The sequence below is a fragment of the Nelumbo nucifera genome, chromosome 1, assembly GCF_055504915.1.
Source record: "Nelumbo nucifera cultivar China Antique chromosome 1, China Antique-T2T, whole genome shotgun sequence".
In the NCBI taxonomy this organism is placed as follows: Eukaryota; Viridiplantae; Streptophyta; class Magnoliopsida; order Proteales; family Nelumbonaceae; genus Nelumbo; species Nelumbo nucifera.
The window spans coordinates 82,005,352-82,032,467 of NC_142649.1; the positions used below are offsets into that span (position 1 = coordinate 82,005,352).

Sequence of the window (27,116 nt, forward strand, 5' to 3'; positions counted from 1 at the left end):
CTTACCCCAGGTGGTAAGTCCATATACACTTCCTCTTGTATGTCCCTATTAAGGAAGGAATTCTTTACCTCCATTTGATATAAAGGCCAAGAGTAATGGGCAGCAAGGGACATGATCACATTAATAGAGTTCATTTTAGTAATTGGAGCAAAGGTTTCTAGATAATCTATGCCATAAGTTTGAGTTGTATCCTTTGTCTACAAGCTGAGCTTTGTACCTCTCAATTGAGTCATCTACCTTGTGCTTAACAGTGTAAACCCACTTACACCTAACAAGAATCTTATCTTTAGGGCAAGGAACAACCTTCCAAGTCTGGTTTTTTATTAGGGCCTCCATTTCTTGGTTCATAGCTTCTTTCTAGTGGGGGGATTGCATTGCCTCTATAACACTACGAGGGATGGAAACAAAAGAGATGGTAGAAATATAGGCACAATAGGAAGGTGAGAGAGCATCATAAGCCACAAAGTTAGTAATAGGATACTTGCTACATGTCCTCTTCCCTTTTTGAACGACAATAGGAAGATCAAGGTTAGAATCAGTAATAGGATTGTCAGGAGGTTCAAGATTACCTGAGTCTGGGGAATGAGATTGTGATGGGCATTCTGCTTCAGGAGCCACCCTCTTATTGTGCCTGATGAAAAACTGCTGCCAGGACCGAGGTTGATACATAGGAGGATGAGGAGGAGAAGGAATACCATCATTACAAGGAAGAGAGGGAGGAATAGAGGTAGGAACAGGAAGGTACAAAGGAGTTCGATCTTCGCTTGCATTCTCCCATTGAAGAGAAGGACAAGATGATTGAAAAAAGGAAGAGGACTCCAAAAAGGTAATATCCTTAGAGACATATCTCTTTCCAGATAGAGCATCAAAGCATCTATAGCCTTTCTGGTGAACTAGAGAGTAACCAAGGAATACACTTTTAACTAATTTAGGATCAAACTTACCCCGGGATGGACTCATATCATGAACAAAACAAACACATCCAAAGATCTTGAGGGGTACATTAAAAGGAGGTTCATCAGGGAAGAGAAGTTGGTGAGGAGAATGAAGGTTAAGGACCCTTGACAGGAGTCTGTTAATGAGATACAAAGCTGTCTCAACAGCATCACCCCAGAAATGAGTGGGAACATGAGTTTGAAACAATAGACCACGAGCAACTTCAACCACATGCCTATTCTTCCTTTCAGCCACCCCATTTTGTTGTGGAGTATGACTACATGAACTTTGGTGAATAATACCCCGATCTTTAAGAAATCTATGCAACTGATGTTCAAAGTATTCATTGGCATTGTCAGATCTTATTATCTTAACTTTTTTCTCAAACTATGTCTCTACCATATTCATGAAGTTTTAAACAATCATAGGAACTTATCTCGACTTTTCATCAAGTAGAGCCATGTATACTGACTATAGTCATTAATGAAGAGGATGAAGTATTTATACCCACCCATGCAGGGGATAGCATATAGGCCCCAAACATCAGTATGGATCAAATTGAAAGCAACTGTACTTCTTTTACTGCTCGCAAAATATGTGGTTCTACATTGTTTGGGTAAATGATAAACTTCACATTCAAAATTCAACTTTGGCATAGAGTCAAACAAGTTTAGCAGATAGAAACCACTATAAAAAATTGGTTTCATCAAGTTTAACTGTAGTTATCATCCCACTGGGAATATCAACACTTCCTGAGAACACACTGGAAACCATTTGAACATCCTTAGATGATTCCATATTCTATCAAGTTACTTTCTCGCCAACTAAAAAGACTCCCAAGTCTTAACCAAAGCACTACAGACCCAAGAACCAAGGTCACCACACGGTTAAGAGATAAAAGAAGGCCAAAAAACCAGATTGGCGGCAAAATAGAGAGAGAAGAAAATCTGTCAAAAATTATATAGGGCTTAGAAAATTACGGGACCACTTCCTGTCATTCCCAAAGGCCAAAGTGTAAAGCAACCTGAATGGTCTAGGTTTTACAGCAGAAGAAGCCATTAAACATGATGTACAAGGCTCGACATCATATCTGAAATTTCTGTAATTTTCACCTTGGAAAAAATCAAAAACCACTAAAAACCATATAATCGAAGCAAGAGTTGTACCAAAATTCCTCTAAAATCAGGGTAAATCAAACCATGTAAGATTCATTGACATCGTTGACACCTGTACGGACTGCTGACATCATCCGGCGGCGGTCTAACACCAGCAGTTCACCTTGTGGGAGAGGATTAGAAGGAGAGGTACTCCTAAGTACCTTTACCCGCTTTGATACCAAGTTGTAAAACAAGAGTAAAAAGCTAGGGTTTAGAAGAGAGAAAGGAAGAGGAGAGAAGAAGAAGAAGAGATGTGTCAAGAGGTGTGTGATTGTTACTGTTCACACCCTCAGAAGATCTTTATATTTTGAAAAGAAGAAATTACAAGGATGTCCCTACTTGGGTGCCCAAATACAAAAAGAGTACAAGGGAAGAGAAAAATGTCCAAAAACACCCATGTCTAAGCATTCTCAACAGTATATTTGATCGGTAGCAAGGAGAGTTCTATTAGTAGATGAAAAGATACAATACAATCTTCATGATGTTAGTCTCAGCAAGACTAGAGAAAACCTTAAACTGGAAAACAAATAAATAGTTAAATGGAACATCCAAATAAGTATTTAACTTTAAGCTTAACAAGTCAATTTTCTATATTAGTTAAATGGAATAAATAGCCATCGAAAGTGATGAGCCCTGTTAGAGTTAGCCGAATAAGGGTAGATTAGTCAACTCACCTTGGTTAAGTTATGAGCTTATGTGGCAGTGTTATTAGAGGTTCTCTGTCCCATACTTAAGTAGGGGCAGTTTAGTCCTTGTACATTTAATTAGAGCCTAATCACTATTAAGAGGTTAACTGATAGGGTTTAGCTATCAGGTTCGACAGTTCTTTCATCTTCTTCTTCTCCTCTTCTTCTTCTTCTTCTTCTCTTTCTTCTTCTCCTTACTGGTTCGGACTACTGTAGCAACAGTAGAAACATGGTATCAGAGCAAGGTTCGTGACCTGTTTCAGTTCGTGACAACTTCAGTTCGTGCTTCAGTTCTCTCCTTTTCTTCTCTGGGCTGTCAATGGAGAAAAGTGGTTCATCCCAGGCCTGAAACATCTCAGCTCTTTTTTTTTTTTTTTTTTTCTGGTGCGCAGAACCTCCTTTCCTAAGAAAACAACTTCAGCAGTGAATGGTTGGCTGAAGCTCTCAAATGAAGGTTGGTTATCTCTTCTCTTTGTGCTGTTGGTATTTCTGGGTTGAAAATCTTCAAGAACTTGAGAGGACTGATCAGAACCTAGAGAACTAGGTTGGTTGTTGCCCTGGTTCTTGGAAAAATTCCAAGAACAGGCTGTGTTTACAGTGACCAAATGGTGTAAGGGCTGCTGCTGGTGGCCGAATGGTGTAGGGGCTACTGTAGGTGGCCGAATGGTGCAAGGTGTAATGCAATGGTACTAGTTGAGTTCTTGTTGGTCTTGTGGTGCCCTCTTAAAAGCGTTAAAGCAGGTCTGTATTGTGTGTGACAGCTATGGCTGTGTGGTGGTGCTTGTGATGCACAAACTCTGTTGAGTAGTTGTAAGAGAGCTTGCATGTGGTTAGTAAGTGCTGAATTAATGTCAGTGTAGTCTGTGTTTTTTCGTGAAATCAGTAGTGGTGTGGATAAGAACAAAGGCGTGTGTATCTATCATTGTGTTTAGGGACTGCTGTAGGTTCTGGAACATCAAACTCTTGACAGCAGCACTTAGTTGGTGATTGGGAATTCAGATTAGAGGCAGCATTGAAAGAGTATCATGGAAGCAATGGGAGATGGCTGTAGTGATCAGAAACCTAGTGTGGTGGTTTCCTCTGACTATCTAGGTGTACAGATGACCTCAATTAAACTGAATGGTGAGAACTATGTTCCATGGGCCAAGTCGGTGGAAGTTTTTCTCAAGGCAAAGAGAAAAGTGAAGCATGTGAAAGAAGATAATCCTCCGGTTGACTCTCCAGGGTTTGATGATTGGGAACAGGAGGATGCTCAAATCATGACATGGCTATGGAACAATATGGAACCCAAAATAAGTGCCAACTTCATGTTCTTAGATACAGCTAAGGACATATGGGAACATGCCAAGAAGCTGTACTCTGGGCAAGATAATACTACAAGGGTATATCAGCTCTATCAGGAGTACTTTGATCTGCAACAAGGAAATAAAACCCTTGAAGAGTACTATGCCAGTATGAAGAACCTTAGAAATGAACTCAATGTCTATCATCCTCTCACTCCAGATGTTAAGGTTCAACAACAACAGAGGGAACAACTAGATGTCACAAGGTTCTTAGTGGGGTTGAAATCAGAGTATGAACCAGTTAGGGCCCAAATATTGGGGGGCTCTACCCTTCCTACACTTGAGGAAGTGTTTGCTCGGCTTCGCAGGATTTCTTTGGGACAGACAGAGAATCCCACACAGTCTGATAGATCAGCTTTAGTGACAGCCAGAGGAGGTGGACGTGGCACGAAAGGGGGAGGACATGCCTCCCGAGGAGGTCGTGGTGGTTCCATATTTGGCCGTGGTGGTGGTGGTGACTCAGGGGGAGGCCGTGGCAAAGAAAAAGGCAGCTCTACAAGGAAGTGTACCCACTGTGGCAGGGAAGGACATTCGGTAAATTTCTGTTATGATCTCCATGGCCGCCCTCCCTCTAAATGGGTCAATCATGCTGTTGCTGGTGGGGTTGATGTCAGTGATAATCAATAGGCAGACCTAACTCCTTTCACATCTACATCTATTTCTGGAAGGGAGATGGTGAGTGTACCGCGTGATGAGTATGAGCGGTTCCTTCAGTCCACTTCACAGCACACTACTGCTACTCTTGCCCACTCAGGTATAGCTTGCCTGTCATCTAAAACCTCTCCTTGGATTATTGACTCTGGAGCCTCTGATCACATGACCGGGACTCCAGGTGTGTTCTCTTCTCTCTCTGAAACTTCCACATCTCAAACTGTTACCCATGCCAATGGTTCCTCTTCTCCCATCTGTGGTGTTGGCAATGTTGACATGACTTCTCTTTCTTTATCATCTGTTCTATATGTCCCTAAGTTTCCATTCAATCTTATGTCTGTTAGTAAATTAACCAAGACTCTTAACTGTTTTGTTACTTTTTTCCCTTCCTCTTGTGTTTTTCAGGATCTCAGGACGGGAAAGAAGATTGGTGGGGGGCATGAGGCTGGTGGATTGTATTATCTTGACGGTGGTGGATCATCAGTTGCACTTCAAACTTCACTCAATCCTCTATAGTGGCATTGTCGACTGGGACATCCTTCCCTCAAGGCACTCAAGATACTAGTTCCGTCTTTGAGTCATTTGTCAGTGTTACAGTGTGAGTCGTGTCAGTTTGGGAAACATCGTCGTGTTTCCTTCAGTCCTAGAGTTGAAAGTCGTATGTTGAGTCCTTTTGCTTTGGTTCATTAAGATGTTTGGGGCCCGATCAAAATAGAGTCTTATAATGGTTACAAGTATTTTGTCACTTTTATTGATGATTGTTCAAGAATGACATGGATTTATTTAATGAAAGAAAGGAGTGAATTATTTTCCATTTTTCAAAAATTCCATGTTGAAATACGTACACAATTTGGTGTTCCAATCAAAGTTCTTCGTTCAGATAATGGTCGTGAATATTTTCTAACTTCCTTTCAACAGTATTTAGAACAGCATGGCATCATTCATCAAACTTCATGTGCATCCACTCCTCAACAAAATGGGGTGGCTGAACGGAAGAACCGTCATCTCCTTGAAACTGCTCGGTCTATTCTTCATCATATGAGTGTTCCTAGACGGTTTTGGAGTGATGCTGTACTTACTACGTGTTTCCTCATTAATCGGATGCCCTTCTTTATTCTTCATGGTCGGTCTCCCTTCTCTATCTTGTTCCCCACCTTGTCTCCCTTTCCAGTAACACCTCGTATCTTTGGCTGTGTGTGCTTTGTTCACAATCTGAGTCCTGGAATAGACAAGTTGGATTCACGCTCCATTAAGTTTGTCTTTCTTGGCTACTCTCGGACTCAAAAAGGGTACAAGTGTTACAATCCCATTACTCGGAAGTGCTATGTCTATCCTGATGTCACCTTTTTTGAGTCTGTTCCCTTCTTCTCAGGAACTGAAGCATCTTCGTCTCCACCTTTACTTCCTCTTCCTCTTTCGGTCAATGATCCCGTTCCGGGTGTTCCTGTTGGAGTTGACTTGTCACCTCATCCAGTGCAGATCCCTACTGAACGACCACCAATTCGGCAAGTGTATACATGTCAAACGACACCGACCCCTCCTCCAGCTTCTACCTTGTCCGCAGATTCTGTCGTTGCTCCTGTTGCTGAACCCTCAGGACTTGATCTACCCATTGCCTTATAGAAGGGTAAACGTAGTTCTACTCTCCATCCCATTTCCAATTTTGTTTCAGTATCTCGCCTTTCCGCCTCACATTGCCAGTTTGTTTCACTATTGTCATCTATTTCCATACCTAACAATGTCCAAGAGGCTCTTAGTTCACCTGGGTGGAGGCAGGCAATGGAGGAGGAACTCTCTGCTCTTCAGCATACTCACACGTGGGAGCTCACTACTCTTCCTCCTGGTAAGCATGTTGTGGGTTGTAAATGGGTGTATACTGTTAAATACTTGCCAGATGGTAGTGTGGAGCGTTTGAAAGCCAGACTTGTTGCTAAAGGTTATTCACAGTTGTATGGAGTGGACTATATGGAGACCTTCTCTCTAGTGGCTAAGATTAGCTCTGTCCGTGTGTTAATTTCCCTGGCAGTTATGCATGATTTGCCCCTATTTCAACTTGACATAAAAAATGCCTTCCTTCATGGTGACCTTATAGAGGAGGTATATATGGAGCAACCACTTGGGTTTGTTGCTCAGGGGGAGGCTGGTAAGGTGTGCAGATTGAAAAAGGCAATTTATGGGTTGAAACAATCGCCTCGTGCTTGGTTCGGGAAGTTTAGTGAAGTGGTGAAGAATTTTGGAATGAAACAATGCCAGGTTGATCACTCAGTGTTCAGCTATGACTCAGAAGCTGGAAAGATTTTATTAGTGGTCTATGTGGATGATATTGTCATAACTGGCAGTGACAAATTGGGGATTGACAAACTAAAGATCTTCCTGCAAAATCATTTTCAAACAAAAGACCTTGGGACATTGAAGTATTTCTTGGGTATAGAAGTTGCTAGATCAAGACAAGGTGTAAACCTGTGCCAAAGAAAATATGTTCTCGATCTATTGGACGAAACAGGACTGTTAGGTGCAAAACCGGCTGAGACTCCTAAGGAACCAAATGTTAAGTTGAGCAGTGATACAGGGGAAATATTTGATGATCCTAGAAGGTATAGACGACTAGTGGGGAAGCTGAACTATTTGACTATCACAAGACTAGACATCTCCTTTGTAGTCAGTGTGGTGAGCCAATTTATGCAGAACCCTCGTATATCTCACTGGGATGTAGTTCTTAGAATTGTAAGATATCTGAAGGGAGCTTCGGGCCGTGGGCTATTGTATAAACCAGGAGGAAAACTTGAAGTAGTTGGGTACACGGATGCAGATTAGGCGGGCTCTATGTCTGATAGAAGATCTACTACAGGTTACTGCACATTTCTTGGAGGAAATCTTGTGACGTGGAAGAGTAAAAAGCAGACGGTTGTGGCTAGAAGCAGTGCTGAAGCCGAGTACAGAGCCATGGCACACACTACATGTGAATTAGTGTGGTTGAGGAATCTCCTACAAGAAATCGGGTTCCACATGGATAAACCTATGAAGTTGTACTGTGACAATCAAGCTGTGCTCCATATCTCATCCAACCCTGTTTTTCATGAGAGAACAAAGCACATAGAGATTGATTGCCACTTTGTGAGGAAGAAGGTTCTTACTGGAGAGATAAGCACAGAACATGTAGGCTCAGGTGATCAGTGGGCAGATTTGTTTACAAAAGCCTTAAGCTCAGGGAGAGTGAACTATATATGTAACAAGCTGGGATTATATGACATATATTCTCCAGCTTGAGGGGGAGTGTTAGAGTTAGCCGAATAAGGGTAGATTAGTCAACTCACCTTGGTTAAGTTATGAGCTTATGTGGCAGTGTTATTAGAGGTTCTCTGTCCCATACTTAAGTAGGGGCAGTTTAGTCCTTGTACATTTAATTAGAGCCTAATCACTATTAAGAGGTCAACTGATAGGGTTTAGCTATCAGGTTCGATAGTTCTTTCATCTTCTTCTTCTTCTTCTTCTTCTTCTTCTTCTCTTTCTTCTTCTCCTTACTGGTTCGGACTACTGTAGCAACAGTAGAAACAAGCCCAAAAAAAGGGAAAGAACGAATAAAAAATGGTTTAAATATGTTTTGAGTTTGTTTTGTAGTAGGATCTCCAAATAGTTGTCTTGGGAAGCTTTGTTGTCAGTTTGGGCCTAGGTGTATTTTCATCATTTTTTTTAATTCAAATCAGATTCTGGTTCGAGGTAGCTGGGTGCACATCTGTTGGGTTTTGGTCTCTTGGGTGTTTTTGTAAGAAAACTTATCTTTTGAGGGGTTGTTTGAAGTTAGTTTTTGTTCTTAAGGAGTTGTTTGTGGAGGGTGAATATTCTGGGGGCTTACGTGTAAATATTTCAGTTGGCTTCTCCAACAAGCCATCGAGTCTTATAAAAGAGAAGGGGGGTATTTCTGTGGATTTTTTTTGGTTATTTCTCTTTTATCTGAGCTGTAGCTCATCTCCAACTAGGGTTTTCAAGTATTGGGAGCTTGGGTTTTGAGGAGTCGACCTATTTGGCGCCTTGCAATCCCTCTACCACTACGTGTCTGCATGAAAGGCCAGCTTGATGCCATTATTACTGCAGTTCACTGTTCTAGGAGGAGTCTTCTTCAGGTTCAAATCTGAAATCCTTAACAATCCAACTTGTTTTTGTTGTTTTCAGTTTTGTATTTTTATACTTATTGCTGTATTCTTTAAGTGCTGCATGGATCTTGCTTTCCTGTCCATATTAGAAAGGAAATGGAAAAACAATTCTTCTTACCTTACTTCCTAAAACATTAGAAAAGGGCAGGAAAAATATCCTGTTACCAACTCTAACAAGGGAATTCTATTTAGGAATGACAAAAAGGACAAAAAATTTAATTTGGCTGAAACGCGAGAATATTTATAATAAATTTTAGACATTGTGACTAAGATAAGGGAATCTAGTGTTAAGGTTTTACATATTGAATGTAGATATCTGATCTATGATCTATAGCCTTACATCAAAATATTTGAAATACTTGTTGCAAATGGTTACACATTTGGAAATATATGTGGTCATCCTTTTCTGTCTTTTCATTTAAATACCATAAGTTTAAGATAGCACACTTGTTATATAATAATTTGTGGTAATCCATGGATTCTCTTACACTTGATTTAATTGACATATCTTTGCTTTTGCAGGTTATTTCCGTGTTAGTTTTGATTGCCGATTTAGTTATCTATTCTCTCTATTTATCTCCAGTGCCCTTAAATTCCCTGCCTTTGAGGATTGCTCCATATGTCCGTGTTATCTTTTTCATTTTAAACTTTAGGTATGCTATCAAATCTATGTTTATTGGTTATGTGGAGTAGTTAATGTATCTTTGCAGTTATATGGAAGTATTGAAATTAAATGTGCATGATGCAAGAGCTAATTAGTCAGGTTTGGGATATTTTGAATTTTTATGTATCAAAGGATAATAGGGATATTGATGTAACTTTTCAGAAGCTATTTTTTTGTTATTTGTCAATTGTCATTAGTAGGTTTCCTAATGGCATTAGGAGTGGAGTATTGAAATTAAATGTGCATGATGCAAGAGCTAATTAGTCAGGTTTGGGATATTTTGAATTTTTATGTATCAAAGGATAATAGGGATATTGATGAAACTTTTCAGAAGCTATTTTTTTGTTATTTGTCAATTGTCATTAGTAGGTTTCCTAATGGCATTAGGAGTGGATTTTAGGAGTTATCTCTTATAACTGAATTCAGAGTTACATGGCGGAGTAAAAAGTAGAATGTGGTTGCTAGATCAAGTGCAGAGGCTGAATATCGAGCTATGGCTCATGGTATTGCTGAACTTCTGTGGCTTAGGACTCTTCTTAGTGAGCTCGGGATAAAGTCCTCTCAGGTTGTACTGTGACAACAAGGCTGTCATCAACATTGCAAATAACCCAGTGCAACATGATAGGACGAAACATATTGAGATTGACTGACACTTCGTTAGAGAAAGGATAGTCTCAGGGGAACTCTGCATTCCTTATACTCCTTCCGAGATGCAGATTGTAGATGTGCTAACAAAGGGGCTAGCTTCAACGAAATTCTTGGACTTACTTGGCAAGCTAAACATGACTGACATCCATGCTTAGCTTGAGGGGGAGTGTTGGTTCGGCTGATTTAATGTATATGTTAGTCATTGCTGGGTCTTAAGTCATTAGTTATTGGGCCTAAACTTGTTTAATGTTTTATTTGTCTAGGTGTCCCATCACTAATTAGGGGCATTCTAGTCCATTCATGTAACACTATGTGATAAACATATATATAAGATAGTAGGGTCGGCTGAAAGGTTTAGAGCCGCCATTCTCAAACTTTCTCCTCTTCTTCTTCTCTTCTTCTTCTTCGGCTACTGTGTTCCAGCAAACAGTTACGATGTCATAGAAGTTGGATTTGGAAAAATTCAATGAGTTGTCAATTTGGTTGGAAATGCTTTTTCTTGGAGAGGAAAGGTTTTTGGAGCTAGATTAAGGTGGATCTGGATATGCATTTCTTTATTGGAGCCTCTATTATTTTCAATGGTTTCCCTAGATTATTTTTCATGGCTAAATAAGGCATTAGGCGAGGTGATCCAATCTTGTCCTTCCTCCTTGTCATTGTTGGTGCTTTCTTTACTTGTTTGCTTAGTAAGGATGTATATCTAGATCTTTGAAGGTTTTGAGTGCAAATGGGATGTTTCTGTTAGATAGTGTATGCCCTCAACTCCAACAAGAGTGATGTAAACTGATATTTGTTATTGAATAAATTCAGTTCATTATTATTTCATGTATATATGGTATGATTTTGTGTAATATTGCTTAAGCTGAACATTTATGAGACGTATGTTAGCTTAAAATGTTCTCAGCTGATTGATAAACATGGGGAATTTATCATGCTAAGGGTAACACTTTTGTGTTGCTAAATTGGTGTAGTGTGTTTCAACTGCTCAGGTTGGACCTAAGGTACAATGAGTGGGTGCCTAAGAAACATTGTACGGAACCATTTCTAGTTTAACCTTGGACCTTGGAGATTGAGCCGAATAGGGGTAGTTTAGTCATCTTATGTTTGTTAAGTGATTTGCTTATGTGGCAGTTTTATTAGAGACACTCTGCCCCACACTTAAGTAAGGACAGTTTAGTCTTTGTAAATGTCATTAGAATCTAAATGACTATTAAGGGGGTCGACTGAATGGAATAACCATTAGATTTCGACAAACCCTTCTTTTCCTTCTTCTTCTCTTCTTTCTTCTCTTCCTGGTTCGGGTTACTGTAGCAGCATTCGAAACAGGATTAATACTAAAAAAACATATATTGAATTAAATATAAAAATTGCTATGAAATAAATAATTTGTATGCTTAAACTTAGAAAATATTACAAATAAATTTTAGTATATATTAATTGATTATTTAATTATGATGGAATATGTTATAAACATAAAATGAAATACAAAATAAAAATAAAAACATTAGTTTCATATTAAAATATATGTAATAAAAAGAAAATATGCAAATTGGCCATAAAAGTAAATAAATTAAATTTATATGTATACCTTGATGCTTAAGCCTTGCCTATTGACACCCAACCGCCTCTCTGCTTTTAGCCTTTTAAAACCTTGTTTGGTGTAAATGTGCTATCCATTCCAATGGCTAAGATGCAGGTAGTATTAAACAAATTTCTCTTCATTGTCCTTTGAAATTGATGTCATGTTTCACTATTATACCTTTGCCACCCATTGTGATGTGGGAAGGGTAAGACTGTTAGATTCTAGGACCATAGCTAAGGGGTAATTTATTCTTATTTGTAAACTCCCAATGCTTGGAAAATGGAAACAACCTCTCTGTATGTGCAGGGGTAAGGTTGTGTACATCTGTCCCTCCCCAGACCCCGCATTGGTAGGAGCCTCGTGCACTGGGCTGCCCTTTGTAAGCTCCCAAGCTTTAACTCATTTTCACTTTTCATGGACATAGCTTGGGTGTTAGGTTTTTGTGGACACATGGTGTCCATGAAGTTTTCCGTTTCTGCATTAAACTCAAAGGGTTGAGGGAGATAATGCTTCAGGCTGTTCACAAGGGCCAACTTAATCCTCTTCCCCAGGGTATGTAGATGAAAGAACCCTAAGATAGCTGCCAACCTTGACTATCCATAATATACAATCTATATTATATCTAACTAACTGCCTGTCTTAACTCCTCTCCTCTATGTCCTTGGCAGGTCATTGTTGTCTCAGAAGAATCTCTTAGGGGCATTTTTAAGTTTTTTTCCTTGTTACTAAGAAAAAGTGAGCCACCAGTTGAAGTGCAAGATATCATCATTTTTAATTGGACAATTGGACACCCAACCTGTAATTGGAAAGGACCAAATTGAGAACAGCACTCTATCAACTAAGTTACATCCCTTGAGCCATGTGCACCATGCATGGAGTCAGATGATTCTGTTCTTTTCCCTAGCACAAGTAGGCCATATTGGACTTAGGAAGGGAATCAATAGACTCTTTTCTGGAGCAAATCAACTAAGTTATATCCCCTTGAGCCATGTACTCCATGCATGGAGTCAGATGCTTCTTATATTCTTTTCCCTAGCACAAGTGGGCCATCTTGGACTTAGGAAGGGAATCGATAGATTCTTTTCTGGAGCAAATAATCCTTCCAGACTGCAACAGAGAACTCTTCATTTGCATTGTTCTCTCCAATTGTGTGTGTTTCACCCTTCTCTACAATGAAAAATCTTTGTTAAATTACTCCATCAAAGATAAAAGGGTCTTAAATGGTATCTAATTATATAAACGAAACACGAGAATAATTGAAAAAAATAGAGTATAATGTGGTTTTGTACTAGGGTAGCTGTTATTTGGTGTCTATGGGGTGAGAAAAATACGATAATTTTTGGAAACAAAGTGTTTATATGTTTCTACAACTCATCATGATTTTTAATTATTCACTGTGTGCTAGCTAGATAAGAATTCAAAGGGGGTTATTGTTAATGATCTTGTAAGGTGGCAGATAATGAGGGGAGAAGAAAATAACCCTAGTGTTTCAGGTAGAAGTGATTAGAGATGGAGGAGTGGACATTATTATCAGCTTCTCTGGATCAGCAGGTGTAAGGAATCCACTCAAAGATGAATTATTAGCAATTCTGCAATGGTTAAAGTGTGCCTGATCAGCATGGTGGTTGTGGTTTGCAAGCTGAGATTTCTGGCAAGACAAGTCAGGACACTGGCCTCCAATCTGAATTCTTCATTAGATGGATGAGCAGATTTCTTTAGCAAGGTTTAGGTGTTCCAATGGAAAACTGTGTGGGTGGACCAGAGCCTAGAATCAATTTGTAAAGTAAGAATAGTAAAGGGTCCTGTCAGCTTCAGGCTGTCCTTTTCTTTCTTCAATCATGTAAAGTTGCTTTCTTGCAATAAATAAACTTTTTTAGAGGCCACAAAACGTTGCTTTTATTCTACATTTGATGTCTTATTCTTTCACTTTGGATCACTCAAATGTTTACTAGTTGCTACTTCAGCCAAGGGAACAAGCTAAGTCAAGGTTTTGGTGCCTAGTTCCACAGGTGATAATGTGTTCCCTTGTCAGCAAGCCTTGCCTTGGTGCCGTTTTTTGATCAGTAAGAAAAATTAATTTTATTGATTTAAAGAGAGAGATTAGTGCAAAGTGATGAATAGGCTACCTTGCCTTAGTGCCTTGATAACTATGTCTTCCTGTATATGCTTTGGAATTGGATGGTTTTGAAGATAAAAGCTCTTTTGTTTAGGCTGGTATTTTAATTTTGCTTTTGATTGATTATAGAAATTATAATTTCAATATTTCAATTTTACAACAGAAATATTTAGTTAGATTAATTTATCAACAGAAATCGCAATTTGAGCTTCCTTGATGTGATTGTTCTTATTTTATTTTTGGACTTAGGGAATTACGAGCATGCATTGTCACCTTGGCTGGAATGGCTGGAACTTATTTAAATGTCTTGGTAACCTTCATTCTCAACAGAGTTATAGTTTAGTAACTCTATTTTGGCTCCCTATTTTCATTCTTGTTAGATTTTAAGATGTTTAGAAAGATTAAATCAATCTTGTTATTTTTTGACAAGCTTTTCTGCAGAGAATCTACTTATTGGATAACTTCAGTTTCAGATCCACTAATCTGTATAGCGTTCTTTTTTTATTTCCTTTGCTAATGTGCTTGATGTGTTGGGTTTTCATGTAATGCAGGCTCTTTGGCTTTTATTTCTTCTGTTCTCCAGTTGGTTAGCTTATGTTATATTTGAGGATACCCTCCAGGGGAAAACAGTATTCACATCCTATGGCACAACATTGTATCAAATGTTTGTTTTGTTCACTACCTCAAACAATCCTGATGTGTGGATTCCTGCATACAAGTAAGTTGAATTAGAATAGTGATTCAAATTCATGAAAGGGAGCGATTTAGATCCATGCTTTAATTTCTGCGGAACATTTTCGTTATTTTTTTAGTGCGACCTAGGGTTGCAATTTGGGCAGATGTGAGTTATACATTTCTCAAAATTCTGAAGGGCCAAGCCCTAATGCGGTGGAAATTCTTCAAATTGGGTACCCAATTTGCATCTCTACTGAAACCACAGGCCATTTTCCGCTAGATTTTTCTTTTTGAAAAGATTAAGTTCAGAATCTCCAACCCCTACTCCCTTTTTAAAATTTCCTTTTCTTCTGTGAAAGAGCAAGTTTCATGTGGGGTGCCACTGTAGTGATCGAGGTTCTTGTATGATTCAACAATGCATATTTCTTTCAACACATGTGTCTTTGGGAAGATAAATGGATTGGGAGTTGCAAGTCGTACTCTGAATATTTTCTATCCTATTAAAACATTCATGTAGTAAAGGGAACAAAGATTGAAGCATATTATGAAATGGTAGCAAATGAGTTTGTTTGGGTTTCATGTTTTAGTAGATTGACATGGTTGGGATTAGGATTAAAGTTAATCAACTGGTAGTAAATCTTTTGGCATGTATCAAATGGATTAGGATTAAAGTTAATCAACTGGATAGGAGGGTATATGATCCTGAGTTTTAGGGGTGAAACTTGTGCCAGGTTTGTCCAACAAGATAAAGAAGTCCCAATAGAAAATAAAAGATAAATAGCTTGATCCCTCAATGGCTCTGTAACCTACATATGGTGGAAAATAAACTCAATTAGGTCTCTAAATATTCCTTAAATAATCTTATGAATCTTATTAAGGTTTTAAACAAAAGCCCTTGGAAGAAAACTAGAAGAAACACAGGAATGACAAAGTGGAAACCAGGATTTGATTTGATTGATAAGAACTGTATAATCATAAAATTCATGAATTAAATTGTAAGATACAAGCATCAATTTTAAGATTTTTCTAGGAAAGGATTTAGATGCAAGGTTTGAATCCAAACCCTTGGGTTTTATGATTCATATCATGAACTGTATCATAAATTATTAGATTCTGACAACTATGATCATGCCTCCTAGTGATTCATTAATAGCCTTTGTCTGATGCATTGACCTTCCCCCAAAAGAGCTTCTAGTCACCTCCTTTGGTGATGTGGAGTAACCCATTGTGTCCATGACCTCCCTTGAGATTTTTTTTTTGATAAATGATTAATTTATTATTATCAAAATATTAAAACCAGTACAAGCAACTCTTGGAGAGGTGCAAGTTGTGACCTTCCTTGAGATTTGCAGGGCACTTTCCATGAGATTGGTGCCTATGCAACCAATGGTTGTCTAGAAGGAACAAATCCTATTGATTTCTTTAAGGGCATTTCCACAACCCCTAACTCCAGCATAGGTAAGGAAAATGTCATTGTCACCTTCTTCACCCTTCATTTTCTACTAATATATAATTAAATAGAAGCTTTTTCAAATATTTTTTAGAGCCTTGGCTATCCTTAAATTATTTTACATAATTGACTAGATCTTCATCTCTTGTGGACTTGTTAAAACTCCTAGCCACTCTCATATTGATAAAATACGGATACCCCCATCCGCCATATCCTTCAAACCCTATCTTATATCCTATCAACTATTGATCTTGAAACATCTCTTGGTTTTCCTTGTGCATACTTGGTTGGCACAATGGCTAGAGCATTATTATGGTCTTCACTCGCCTCACCAAGCTTACCCTCAAGAATAAGTGAGCTTGAGCTCTAGGCATTTAACTTAAGATTTGGAAGGCCCACTTGCCACTTTTTATCCATGGGTTCTAGAGACACTGATGGTTGATAGTGGAGATGCCAAAAATTGATCTTGAACAGTTGAACCACATCTTGGTTTACCTTGCCCATAATTGATTTCATTAATGGCTAGAGTGTTATTCCAGTCCCCACTCACGTCACCAGGCTTACCCTCAAAGAATAAGAGGTGGGATTGAGGTCAAGGCATTTAACTTACAATTTGAAAGATTCATTCACCATTTTTTGTGTCCATGTGTCCTAGAGGCACCGATTGTTGGTAGCAGAGATACAAAAATTGTTTATTCCATGTCATCATCTCTTTACTTCAATTACCTACAACGGTGCCTCTTCCTATGACCGCCTTCCCCTCTTTGGTGGTTTAAAAAATGTGGCCAATGTATGATGCTAATTATGTTATAAGGATCATTTTTCTTTCTTTCTTTTTTAATTTATTTGTTTTTGAGTGATGTCCCTAGGATTTGGTACTTTTTTTAATAGTAGGAAGGCTGATTGAATTTTCTGTTTCTTATACATACAATGCATGGAAAATGAGTGGGATTTTCAACAGGTAACCTTATATTTTGATCAAGAGTCGTGATATAGGTTTTCTCCTGCCTCATCTATGTCCAAATATTTTTGTTCCAATTTTTTTCCTTTTAATTTTGTTCTGAAAACTTTGTTGTTTGTTTCTCCTTTGGGCTACTTAATTACTCTGCCATGTTAAATTTATAATGGGACTTCAGCCATTCTATCATGGCTACATATTGTGACATAATATTCGTAGCATTCATGTCACAACTCTACTTTTTTTTGCTAGGGTTTCACGTTGGTACTGCCTGTTTTTTGTTCTCTACGTACTATTGGGGGTCTACTTCATAACTAACCTGATTCTTGCTGTTGTGTATGATAGCTTCAAAAGTCAGGTAATTTGCTTTTTCAGGCACCAAGTAGAATACTAAGGGTCCATTTGGTTTGCAGGAATAGGGGTCTGGAATCGGAATCGGAATGGGCTATTCCGATTCCAACTGTTTGATTGGGCGGAATCGGAATCCCATTCCTGTTTGAACCTAACAGACTATGGGAATGGACCATTCCGATTTCGATTCCGATTCTGACTATGAACCAAACGGACCCTAAAAATGTAACTCTGTAGTGTAAACTCCTATTGTCTTTACAGTTTTATAAATTCATTTCCTACAGCCAAGTTTCTTCATTTGCTTTAGTAGTAACTTTTTTTTCCAAGAAAAGGGCTTGAGTTATCAAATTACATTCATGCTTATGCCTCCTCTCTTTTTCAGCTTGCAAAGCAAGTTGCTGAAATGGACTTGATGAGGAAGCGCAATCTGGGAGAAGCCTTCAATCTTATTGATGAGCATGTAAGTCTGCTTAATATTGTTCTGTTGATTTTTCTTGCTGGCTACTAATCTATTGCAAGTTTATGCTGCATTTGCTTCCTGTGTATGCATTCTACTTTTATATTTCAATCTCTGTTAATTATTCCTACTCATACAGTCACATTCCCTTGTGCTTAAAATTAGTTTCTCTCTCTCTCTCTCTCTCTCTCTAAGCGACCTCGGTGGCCATGGTTCAAATCTTGGAAACAGCCTCTCTATATGTACAGGGGTAGGGTTGTGTACATCTGTCCCTCCCTAGACCCTGCATTGGTGGGAGCCTCATGCACTGGGCTGCCCTTTATCTATCTCTCTCTCTCTCTCTCTCTCTCTCTCTCTATATATATATATATATATATATATTGAAAACATGAAATGTATGCCTGTAAGGGCCTTTTAGTCTTTTGAGTATGGCATTGTATTTCCCCTGTTAAGAATCACTTAACAGGGGCACTTCTGTAATTTTGCACATTCAACAAGGAGAAGAGACCAGTTTGTATTTTCTTCTTGTAGATCCTTTTTCTCTTACACCTTCTTTTCTTCTTGTTATCTATTGTACAAAGCATCTTTCTCTATCTTTTTCCCTCTTTTTTCTTCCTTCTCTCTCTCTCTCTCTCTCTCTCTCTCTATTCTCAAGTTATTTCATGGTATCAGAGCAGTGAACTTGACAGTCGCTGCTCATGCTCCTTTTTGCACCCTAGGAGTTGAGAACTCTCTCTTTTCTAGACAAGCAGATAAAGGGGCTTAAAAGGACTGGTCCTCCCTTGGGAAAAGAGGGTTTAATGCCTTAAGTTGATCAGTTTGAAGTATTTGCGATGGTGTACTAAGCCCTAGACGTGAATACAGGTACGTGTACTGAGTGCGGCTGGTTTTTTTGGCAGTTTATGGTGTTTAGTTTTGTGTGTTGTGGTGTGGGAACTTACTCACCACGGTGTGTGGAGGGTTTTGGTACCCTACAAGTGCTTGTGTGGTCTGTTTTTTGTTCTTTTAGGTCTGCAAACTACTGTAGCAAGTTACTGTTGTAGCATTTTTTTTTTGGGCGAAGAGTTGCTGTAGTGAGTTTTTCATCCTATGGTTGGTGCTTGTAGCTGTTTTTCTCACTGTTGGGTGTCTTATCCAACCCATGGCTGCATCCAGTAGTAGTTCCAAGTCTGTTCTAGTTGTACAATCAGATTTTATGAATACCCAATTAACTACTGTGAAGCTTAATGATAATAATTGTGTACAATGGGCTAAATCTATGGAAGTCTCCCTACTTGCAAGAGGGAAGTTGAAATATGTTAAGGAAGATCAACCCAAGAGTGAGTCTGAGGGGTACAGTGAATGGGTGCAAGAAAATGCTCAGATTATGACTACCTTATGAAATAGTATGGAAAACAACATCAATGTTAATCTCATGTTTCTAGACATTGTTAAGGAGATTTGGGAGCATGCTCGGAAATTGTATTCAGGTCAAGGACAATGTGACAAGGATATACTGACTATATTAGGATTATTTCTCTCTTCAATAGGGTGATAAGAGTGTAAAAGAGTATTATGCTACATTGAAAATTCTACGGAATGAATTGAATGATTACCATTCATTCTCCTGATTTGGAGGTACAAGAAGCTCAGAAGGAACATTTAGATGTTTCCAAATTCCTATCAGGATTGAGGTTTGAGTTTAAGCCTGTGAGAGCTCAAGTTTGGGGAAGTATTGGTCTTCCTTCCCTTTTCAAGGTGTTTTTTTTTTTGTATACGGAGACATGCCAGCCCTAGAATGATCATTCTACTACTTCATAGAAGTCTGCCTTACTAGCAACCAGAGGTGGTGGTGGTAAAGGTGTTAGGGGAAGAAGTGCAGTTAGAGGTATTGGCTGTGGTGGAAGTAGGGAAGAAAGAGGTGGTGGTAGAAACATTGGTGATTCTGGCATTGTTAGAGAGTTTAGATGTTTCCAGATTCCTATCAGGATTGAGGTTTGAGTTTGAGCCTGTGAGAGCTCAAGTTTTGGGAAGTAGTGATCTTCCTTCCTTTTTTAAGGTGTTTTTTTTTTTTTGTATCCGGAGACATGCCAACCCTAGAATGATCATTCTACTACTTCATAGAAGTCTTCCTTAGTAACAACCAGAGGTGGTGGTGGTAAAGGTGTTAGGGGAAGAGGTGTAGTAAGAGGTACTGGCTGTGGTGGAAGTAGGGAAGGAAGAGGTGGTGGTAGAAACATTGGTGGTTGTGGCATTGCCAGAGAATGCACAAATTGTGGCCATGAGGGGCACACAGTTGCTTTTAGTTATGACTTGCATGCCCCACCATCTTCTTGGGCCAATCATGTAGTGGTGGAGGATGACATTGGTATTAATGATCTTACTGATGAGTTGCTTGCCATAGGAGTTGGTAAGAGTAATGAATTGGTCTCCATCATTGTAAGGAATATGAGAGACTTTGTCAGGCTTCTTCCTTGTCTTCCAAGTCCACTACTACCCTTTATCAGTTAGGAACAACTTGTTTAGTTTCCAGTTCTAATCATTCACCATGGTTAATTGATTTTGGAGCTTCAGATCATATGACTAGATCTTCAGATATTTTTGAGTCCTTGTTTGCACCCTCTACTACACATATAGTTACATTAGATTGTGGCATTCTTCTCCTATTAATGGTTTTGGTAATGTTTCCCTTGGTTCTGATATTAGTCTCAACTTTGTATTTTTACATTCCTAAATTTCCCTTTAGTCTCTTGTTTGTAAGTAAACCCACTAAGTCATTAAATTGTTTAATTACTTTCTTTCCTTCTTATTGTGTTTTCTAGTATCTTATGACAGGGAAGATGATTGATGTGTTAGACAGTTATGCCCTTAGCTCCAATCAGATTGATGTATCTTTTGACATTTATTGTAAATGAATAAAGTACATAATTGATTCATGTCATTATGGTGTGTTTCTGTATAATACCCTTAAACTGGACACTTATGAGACTCGTGTTAGTTTAGAATCTTCACAGCCGTTGGATAGATCTGGGGAGATTTATCTTGCCAAGGCTGACACTGATGTACCGCCAAGTTGATTGGGGTGGCTTGTCTCAGCTGCCAAGGTGAGACTTGAGGTACATGCAGTGTGGGTTGTGTCGGATCGGGCTGTCTTTGATATGCCAATAAGTGAGATCCTTAGAGGGGGTCAAAACCTGGGTATGTTGGGACAGTCCGAGAATTCATTTGAGTGGGTGATCATAGTGACAGGATCAGCCCCTTTGTCGGACAAAGTGAATGATCGGGGATGCACTCTCTCTGATGGAAACCTAAACTGCCGGTAGTTGATTTCAACCGTTGAAATCTGTTTTTTGCAAAATATATTTATATAGAGATATACACATATATATATATATATATTATGGTTTTAAAATGTTTGCAAAAGGTTTTAATTCCCGGGATCCATGTGAGTAGAGAGTGCAGCACTGTACCTTGCAGCCAAGGGAGAGGTCCTCTCTTGTGGGCAGTGTTTGATCATTATGGGCTGAGAGGTTAAGTGTTAGACCATTGAGGGTAATACCTAATGGGCTAATCTTGCATCTGCCCACAGTCTTTGGGTTTTCATAAGGTGGCTGGACCTAAGGACCATTTAGTGTAAATGTTGGGCCCATTGAGAGTCCATAGTGATGGGCTCAAGGGTTCACTGTCTCCTACAATAAATTCGGCCAGGCCTTGTAACAAAGGTTGGGCTGAACCCATGCGGCTGATGTGTAGATCAATGTTTAGGTCCACGCCATACAAAGAGAGCCAACTGGGCAGTAGGTTAAGAGGTTAAGTGAGCACATAAACTTAATGGGCCTAAAGCCTAATTCGAACTGGGTTAATTAGATTAATTAAATAGGGGCGGATCTGGGTTTGGATCAGCAGATAAGGATAAGAGGATAAGTCTTATCCAGTTAAAGAGTCTAGATCCAAATAAAGATTTGGATCATGAAACTCCTAATTTGATTAGGATTAAGCTGATCTTAAACTATAGATAAGATAAGGGATTATCCTTATCACTTAAAGAGTTCAGATCCAAATAATGATTTGGATCAGGAAACTCCTAATTTGATTAGGATTAAGCTGATCTTAAACTGCAGATAAGATAAGGGATTATCCTTATCACTTAAAGAGTCCAGATCCAAATAAAGATTTGGATCAGGAAACTCCTAATCTGATTAGGAGGTTGTCTCTTTAAGGCTATAAATAAGAGATCAGGGCGGGCATGAAAACATACCAGACAAGACACAAAAAACTGCAAAGTTCTTCCTTGTTCTTGCCGCCCCTACCCAGTTCGGAGTGATCAAGAATTGTTCTTGATATTGCTTCTTGGTAGAAGCAGCAATCTGAAGTCGTGCTCACCAGCCCTCTACTCCATTCTTGCTGAAGAATTCGGTTCTTGCTGAAGAGCCGTCCTGCTGATCCTGCTTCACCTCACACTGTGTCATCTTTAGTGGAAGCAAGTTTTGGTTTTCTCCTTGGGCGTGAACACCTTTATTGGGAGTTACTGCTACTTCGTATCAAGTATATCCCTCTCCTCCCTTTTGGTTTCAGATCTGGTCCGGTTTGGTTCAAGATCGATCCTTGAAAATGCAGTTTTCTAAAATAGGGAATGCGATTCCCAGATGGGAGAGAGAAATTTTTGAAATTTCACCCAACCTTCTTGTAGGGTTCGGCCATCCATATGATGGTGTTAGACAGTTTTGTATGCCCTTATCTCCAATCAGTTTGATGTACTTATGACATTTATTGTAAATGAATAAAGTGCATATTTGATTCATGTTATGTGGTGTGTTTCTATGCAATGCCCTTAAAACCGGACACTTATGAGACTTGTGTTGGTTTAAAACGTTCACAGCCAGTGGATCGGTCTGGGGAGATCAAGTCGGTTGGGGTGGCCTATCTCTGCCACCAGGGTGAGACCCGAGGTACATGCAGTGTGGGATTAGCTTGAGACCTTGAACCGGACCAGAATTCCAGTATTGCCCTGGACCTTGGCAATTAGTGGGCAAAACTGGAATGCTACACCTGACCCCTAGACTCGATTATGGTACCACATTAGGTGGCGGATTGGGCCATCTTTGATATACCAATCAGTGAGACCCTTAGAGGGGGTCAAAACCTGGGTATGTTGAGATGGTTCATGAACCCATCTGAGTAGGTGATCATAGTGACAGGATCAGCCCCTTTGTCGGACAAAGGTAATGATCGGGGAAATGCACTCTCTCTGATGGAAACCAAAACTGCCGACAGTTGATTTCAGTTGTTGAAATTTTGTTTTGCAAAATATATTTATGCGATATAATATATATATTACAGGTTTCCAAAATTGTTTGCAAAAGGTTTTAATCCCCGGGGTCCATGTAAGAGGAGAGTGCAACACTGTACCTTGCAGTCAGGGGAGAGGTCCTCCCTTTTCGGGCAGTGTTTGATCATTATGGGCTGAGAGGTTAAGTGTAAGGCCTTTGAGGGTTAAACCTGATGGGCTAATCTTGCATCTGCCCACAGTCCTTGAGTGTTACAAGGTGGCTTGGCCCAAGGACCACTTAGTGTAAGTGTTGGGCCCATAGAGTCCATATGATGGGCTCAAGGGGTTCACTGGGCTTTCTAGTGAATTCGGCTAGGCCTTGTGACAAAGGCTGGGCCGAAACCTTGTGGCTGATGTATAGATCAACGTTTGGGTCCCACGCCATACAGAGAAAGCCCAACTAGGCAGCAATTTGGAAGGCTTAAGTGAGCACATACACTTAATGGGCCAAAAGCCCAATACGAGCTGGGCTAATTAGATTGGCTTGAATGGGGCGAATCTGAGATATGGACCAGCCTTAAAGGATAAGGGAAAGTCCCTATCCACTTAGTAAGAGTCCAGATTTGAATTTCAAATATGGAAGCTCCTAATCAAAATTAGGAGGGCTGATCATGATCTGTAGATTAGATAAGGACTCTACCTTATCACTTAAAGGGATCAACATCTCCTAATAGGATTAAGAGCTGATCCCTTTAGGATTATATAAGGAGGAGGGGGCGGCAGCCTCAAAACACACTCATTTGAGATATAGATACAACACAGAAGAGAGAAATCAGCATATAGTGAGACTGTGCCAATTTCTCCCTGCCACCTCCTTCCTACCGCCGCCGCCTTTAGCAGTTCATCTCCACTCACGTGGGAGTCATCAAGAAGGGTTCTTGATTTCAGTTCTTTGTGAAAGAATTGAAAAGAAGTTGTGCTTACCTGCCTTCCAGTGGGTTCTTGCGAAGGATCCAGTTCTTGTGAAGAACGTTGTTGATTATGCTCCGTCCTACACTGCGCCATCTTCAGTGGGAGCAGTCTTTGGTGACTTTTCTGGGCGTGAATACCTTCGTTGGGGGATACTAATTCTCCATATCAGGTATTTCCTTCTCCTACTGTTTTGTTCAGACCTGATTTGGTTCTTGATTCAAGATTGATCCTTGAAAATTAGTTTTCTAAAATAGGGAATGCGATTCCCAGTTGTAGGAAGGAAAGAAATTTTTGAAATTCGCCCATTCTATTCCGCTTTATCCGGGTGTCCATATGATGGATCTTTCCATTCCTTCAGATGGATCTCTCATCCCTTCATGATGGAGGTCATGAAGTTGGAGCACTATACTACTTGGGTGTCGGTGGTTCAATGAAGCTCCTCACTCATTCCTTACTCCTCACTAGGGGCATTGTCGTTTGGTTCATCCTTCACTTTGTGTCTTGAAGAAGTTAGTTCCTAGTTTGGTGTCAGTGTCTTAGTTGGATTACCAATCGTGTCACTTCAACAAGTATCATAGAGTCACTCTTGTTCTCAAAAAAAGATAATAGAGTCACAAGTCCTTTTGATCGTGTTCACCTAGTTGTTTGGGGCCCAAGTCATGTGTTGTCTTATAATGGATTTAGATATTTTGTAACCTTTATTGATGATCATTCATGAATGACATGTTTATATTTAATGAAAGAATGTTCAAAATTGTTCTGTATTTTCCTTTCCTTTCATGCTTAAATTCGAAATCAATTTGGTGTTTGTATTAAGATATTTAATGCAAAGGAATACTTTCATATTTCCTTTCAAACCTACTTTGATACTTCCATTTGTCTTCCTGTTTCCACACTCCTCAGCAAAATGGTGTAGTTGAACGGAAGAATCAACACATTATTGAGACAACTCGTGCCTTATTACTCCAAATATTTGTTCCTAAAACCCATTGGAGTGATGTTGTTCTTACTTTGTGCTTCTTGATCAATCATATGCCTACATTTGGCCTTGTTGAGAATTCTCCCTTCTTTATCATGTTCCCTTCAAGATCCCCTCTCTCTCTCTCTCTCGTGTTTTGTGATGTGTTTGTCTTGTCCATCAATTGGGCCCTAGACATGATAAACATGACTCCTAGGCAATCTAGTGTGTCTTTCTTGGCTACTACTGCACACAAAAGGGGTAAAGAAATTATGATCCTATCCTCCGTAAGTCATTTGTTGTTCTTGATGTCCTTGGTGGCTAAGCTGTTATCTATATGTATTATTATTTCTTTAGTTGTCTATTTTGATTGGCCCTTGTATCAACTAGATGCCAAGAATGCTTTTCTAAATGGTGAGTTTGAGGAGGTGTACACAAAACAACCTCTGGGGTATGTTGCTCAGGGGGAGATTGGAAAGGTATGTAAGTTGTGTAAGGCCATTTATTGTTTAAAGCAATCACCACGGGCATGGTTAGGTAGGTTGAATAGTGTTGTGTAGGTGTTTGGTCTCAAGCAATGTGGAGATGATCATTCAGTTTTCAGTAAGGATACTATATTAGGGAAGATTCTCTTGGTAGTTTATGTTGATGACATAGTCACTATTGGTAGTGATGTTAGTGGGATTAATGATTTAAAGCAGTTTTTTCTACAACACTTTCAAACCAAGGATTTGGATTCTTGAAGTATTCCTTGGGTATTGAAGTAACCCGCTCGAAGTGGGGCATCTTGTCACAATGCAAGTGTTTCTTGAATTTGTTGGATGAGACGGATCTACTAGGGGCTAAACTAGTGAGATCCCTATGGATCCTAATGTGAAAATGATTGATAGTCAAGAGGAACAATTCAATTATCCTAGAAGGTACAAGGAATTAGTTGGCAAATTGATTGATCTCACAATCACCCATCTTGATATCTCCTTTAGTGCAGGGGTTCTGAGTCAGTTCATGCAAAATCCAACAATCATTCACTGGGAAGGTGTTGTAAGAGTGTTGAGGTATCTGAAAGGTGCTCCAGGCTAGGGATTACTATACAAGAAAGGGGGGAGAACTAACCTTAGAGAGGGATATTCCGATGTAGTTTGGGCAAGTTCGTCAATGGATAGGAGGTCTACTATAGGGTGCTTTTTCTTTTTATGTGGCAATCTCATTACTTGAAAAAGTAAGAAGCAGAGTGTAGTTGCTAGGAGTAGTGCTAAAGTTGAGAACAGAACAATGGCCCACACCACTTGTGAGTTGATAAGGCTGAAACATCTACTTCATGAGATAGGCATTCCTATAGGGAAACTTGTCAATTTGTTTTGTCATAATCAGGCCGCTACTCATATTGCAACCGATCTAGTGTTTCATGAGAGGACCAAGCATATAGAAGTTGATTGTCATTTTGTAAGAGAAAAGGTGATGAATGGTGATATTGTTACTCCTTATGTCAAGTTGGAAGATCAGCTAGCAGATTTGTTTACCAAGAGCTTGTGTCGTACTAGGATGGATTATATTTGAAACATGCTGGAGCTCTATGATATATATGCTCCAACTTGAGGGGGAGTGTTGAAATGTATGTTTGTAAGGGTGATGTGGACAGAAAGAAAAATTACATGCACCTCAAGTATTCAGCAATAAGCACAAGAAATACCAAGTTGAAAACAACAAAATAAGTTGGATTTTTAGGGATTTCAGACCTGAACCTGAAGTAAAACTCCTCCTGGAACAGTTCCGCTACAGTAACAATGGCAGCAAGCTGGCCTCCCACGCGGACACACAACAATGGAGGGAATGGAAGGTGCCAAAATGGGTTGACTCAAAACCCAAGCTCCCAATGCTTGAAAACCTTATTTGGGGCTGAGCTACAGCTCAAATAAGAGAGAAAGAACCAAAAAAGAACCCTATAGAAACAACCCCCTAGAATGTTTCCTCTCATAAGCAACTCCTTAAGAATAAACCAACTTCAAATGAACCCTCAAAAGATAACTTTTGTTATAAAAAGACCCAAGAGACCAAAACCCAACTGATATATGCACCCAACTGCCCCTGACCAAAAGTCTGACTTAATGACAAA

General features: G+C 39.4%; 1 protein-coding gene across 2 annotated transcripts in view; it reads left to right on the forward strand.

Moving 5' to 3' along the window:
* TPC1 (two-pore channel 1) overlaps positions 1 to 27,116 on the forward strand; it is a 178,907-nt gene that overhangs the window by 19,205 nt on the left and 132,586 nt on the right. For both annotated transcript variants that reach the window (XM_088886857.1, XM_088886858.1), the window contains 5 exons: positions 9,447 to 9,577; positions 14,184 to 14,244; positions 14,486 to 14,652; positions 17,270 to 17,375; positions 17,751 to 17,828. In XM_088886857.1, coding sequence (XP_088742983.1) covers positions 9,447 to 9,577; positions 14,184 to 14,244; positions 14,486 to 14,652; positions 17,270 to 17,375; positions 17,751 to 17,828 — 543 coding nt within the window. The remainder of the gene's footprint in view (positions 1 to 9,446; positions 9,578 to 14,183; positions 14,245 to 14,485; positions 14,653 to 17,269; positions 17,376 to 17,750; positions 17,829 to 27,116) is intronic.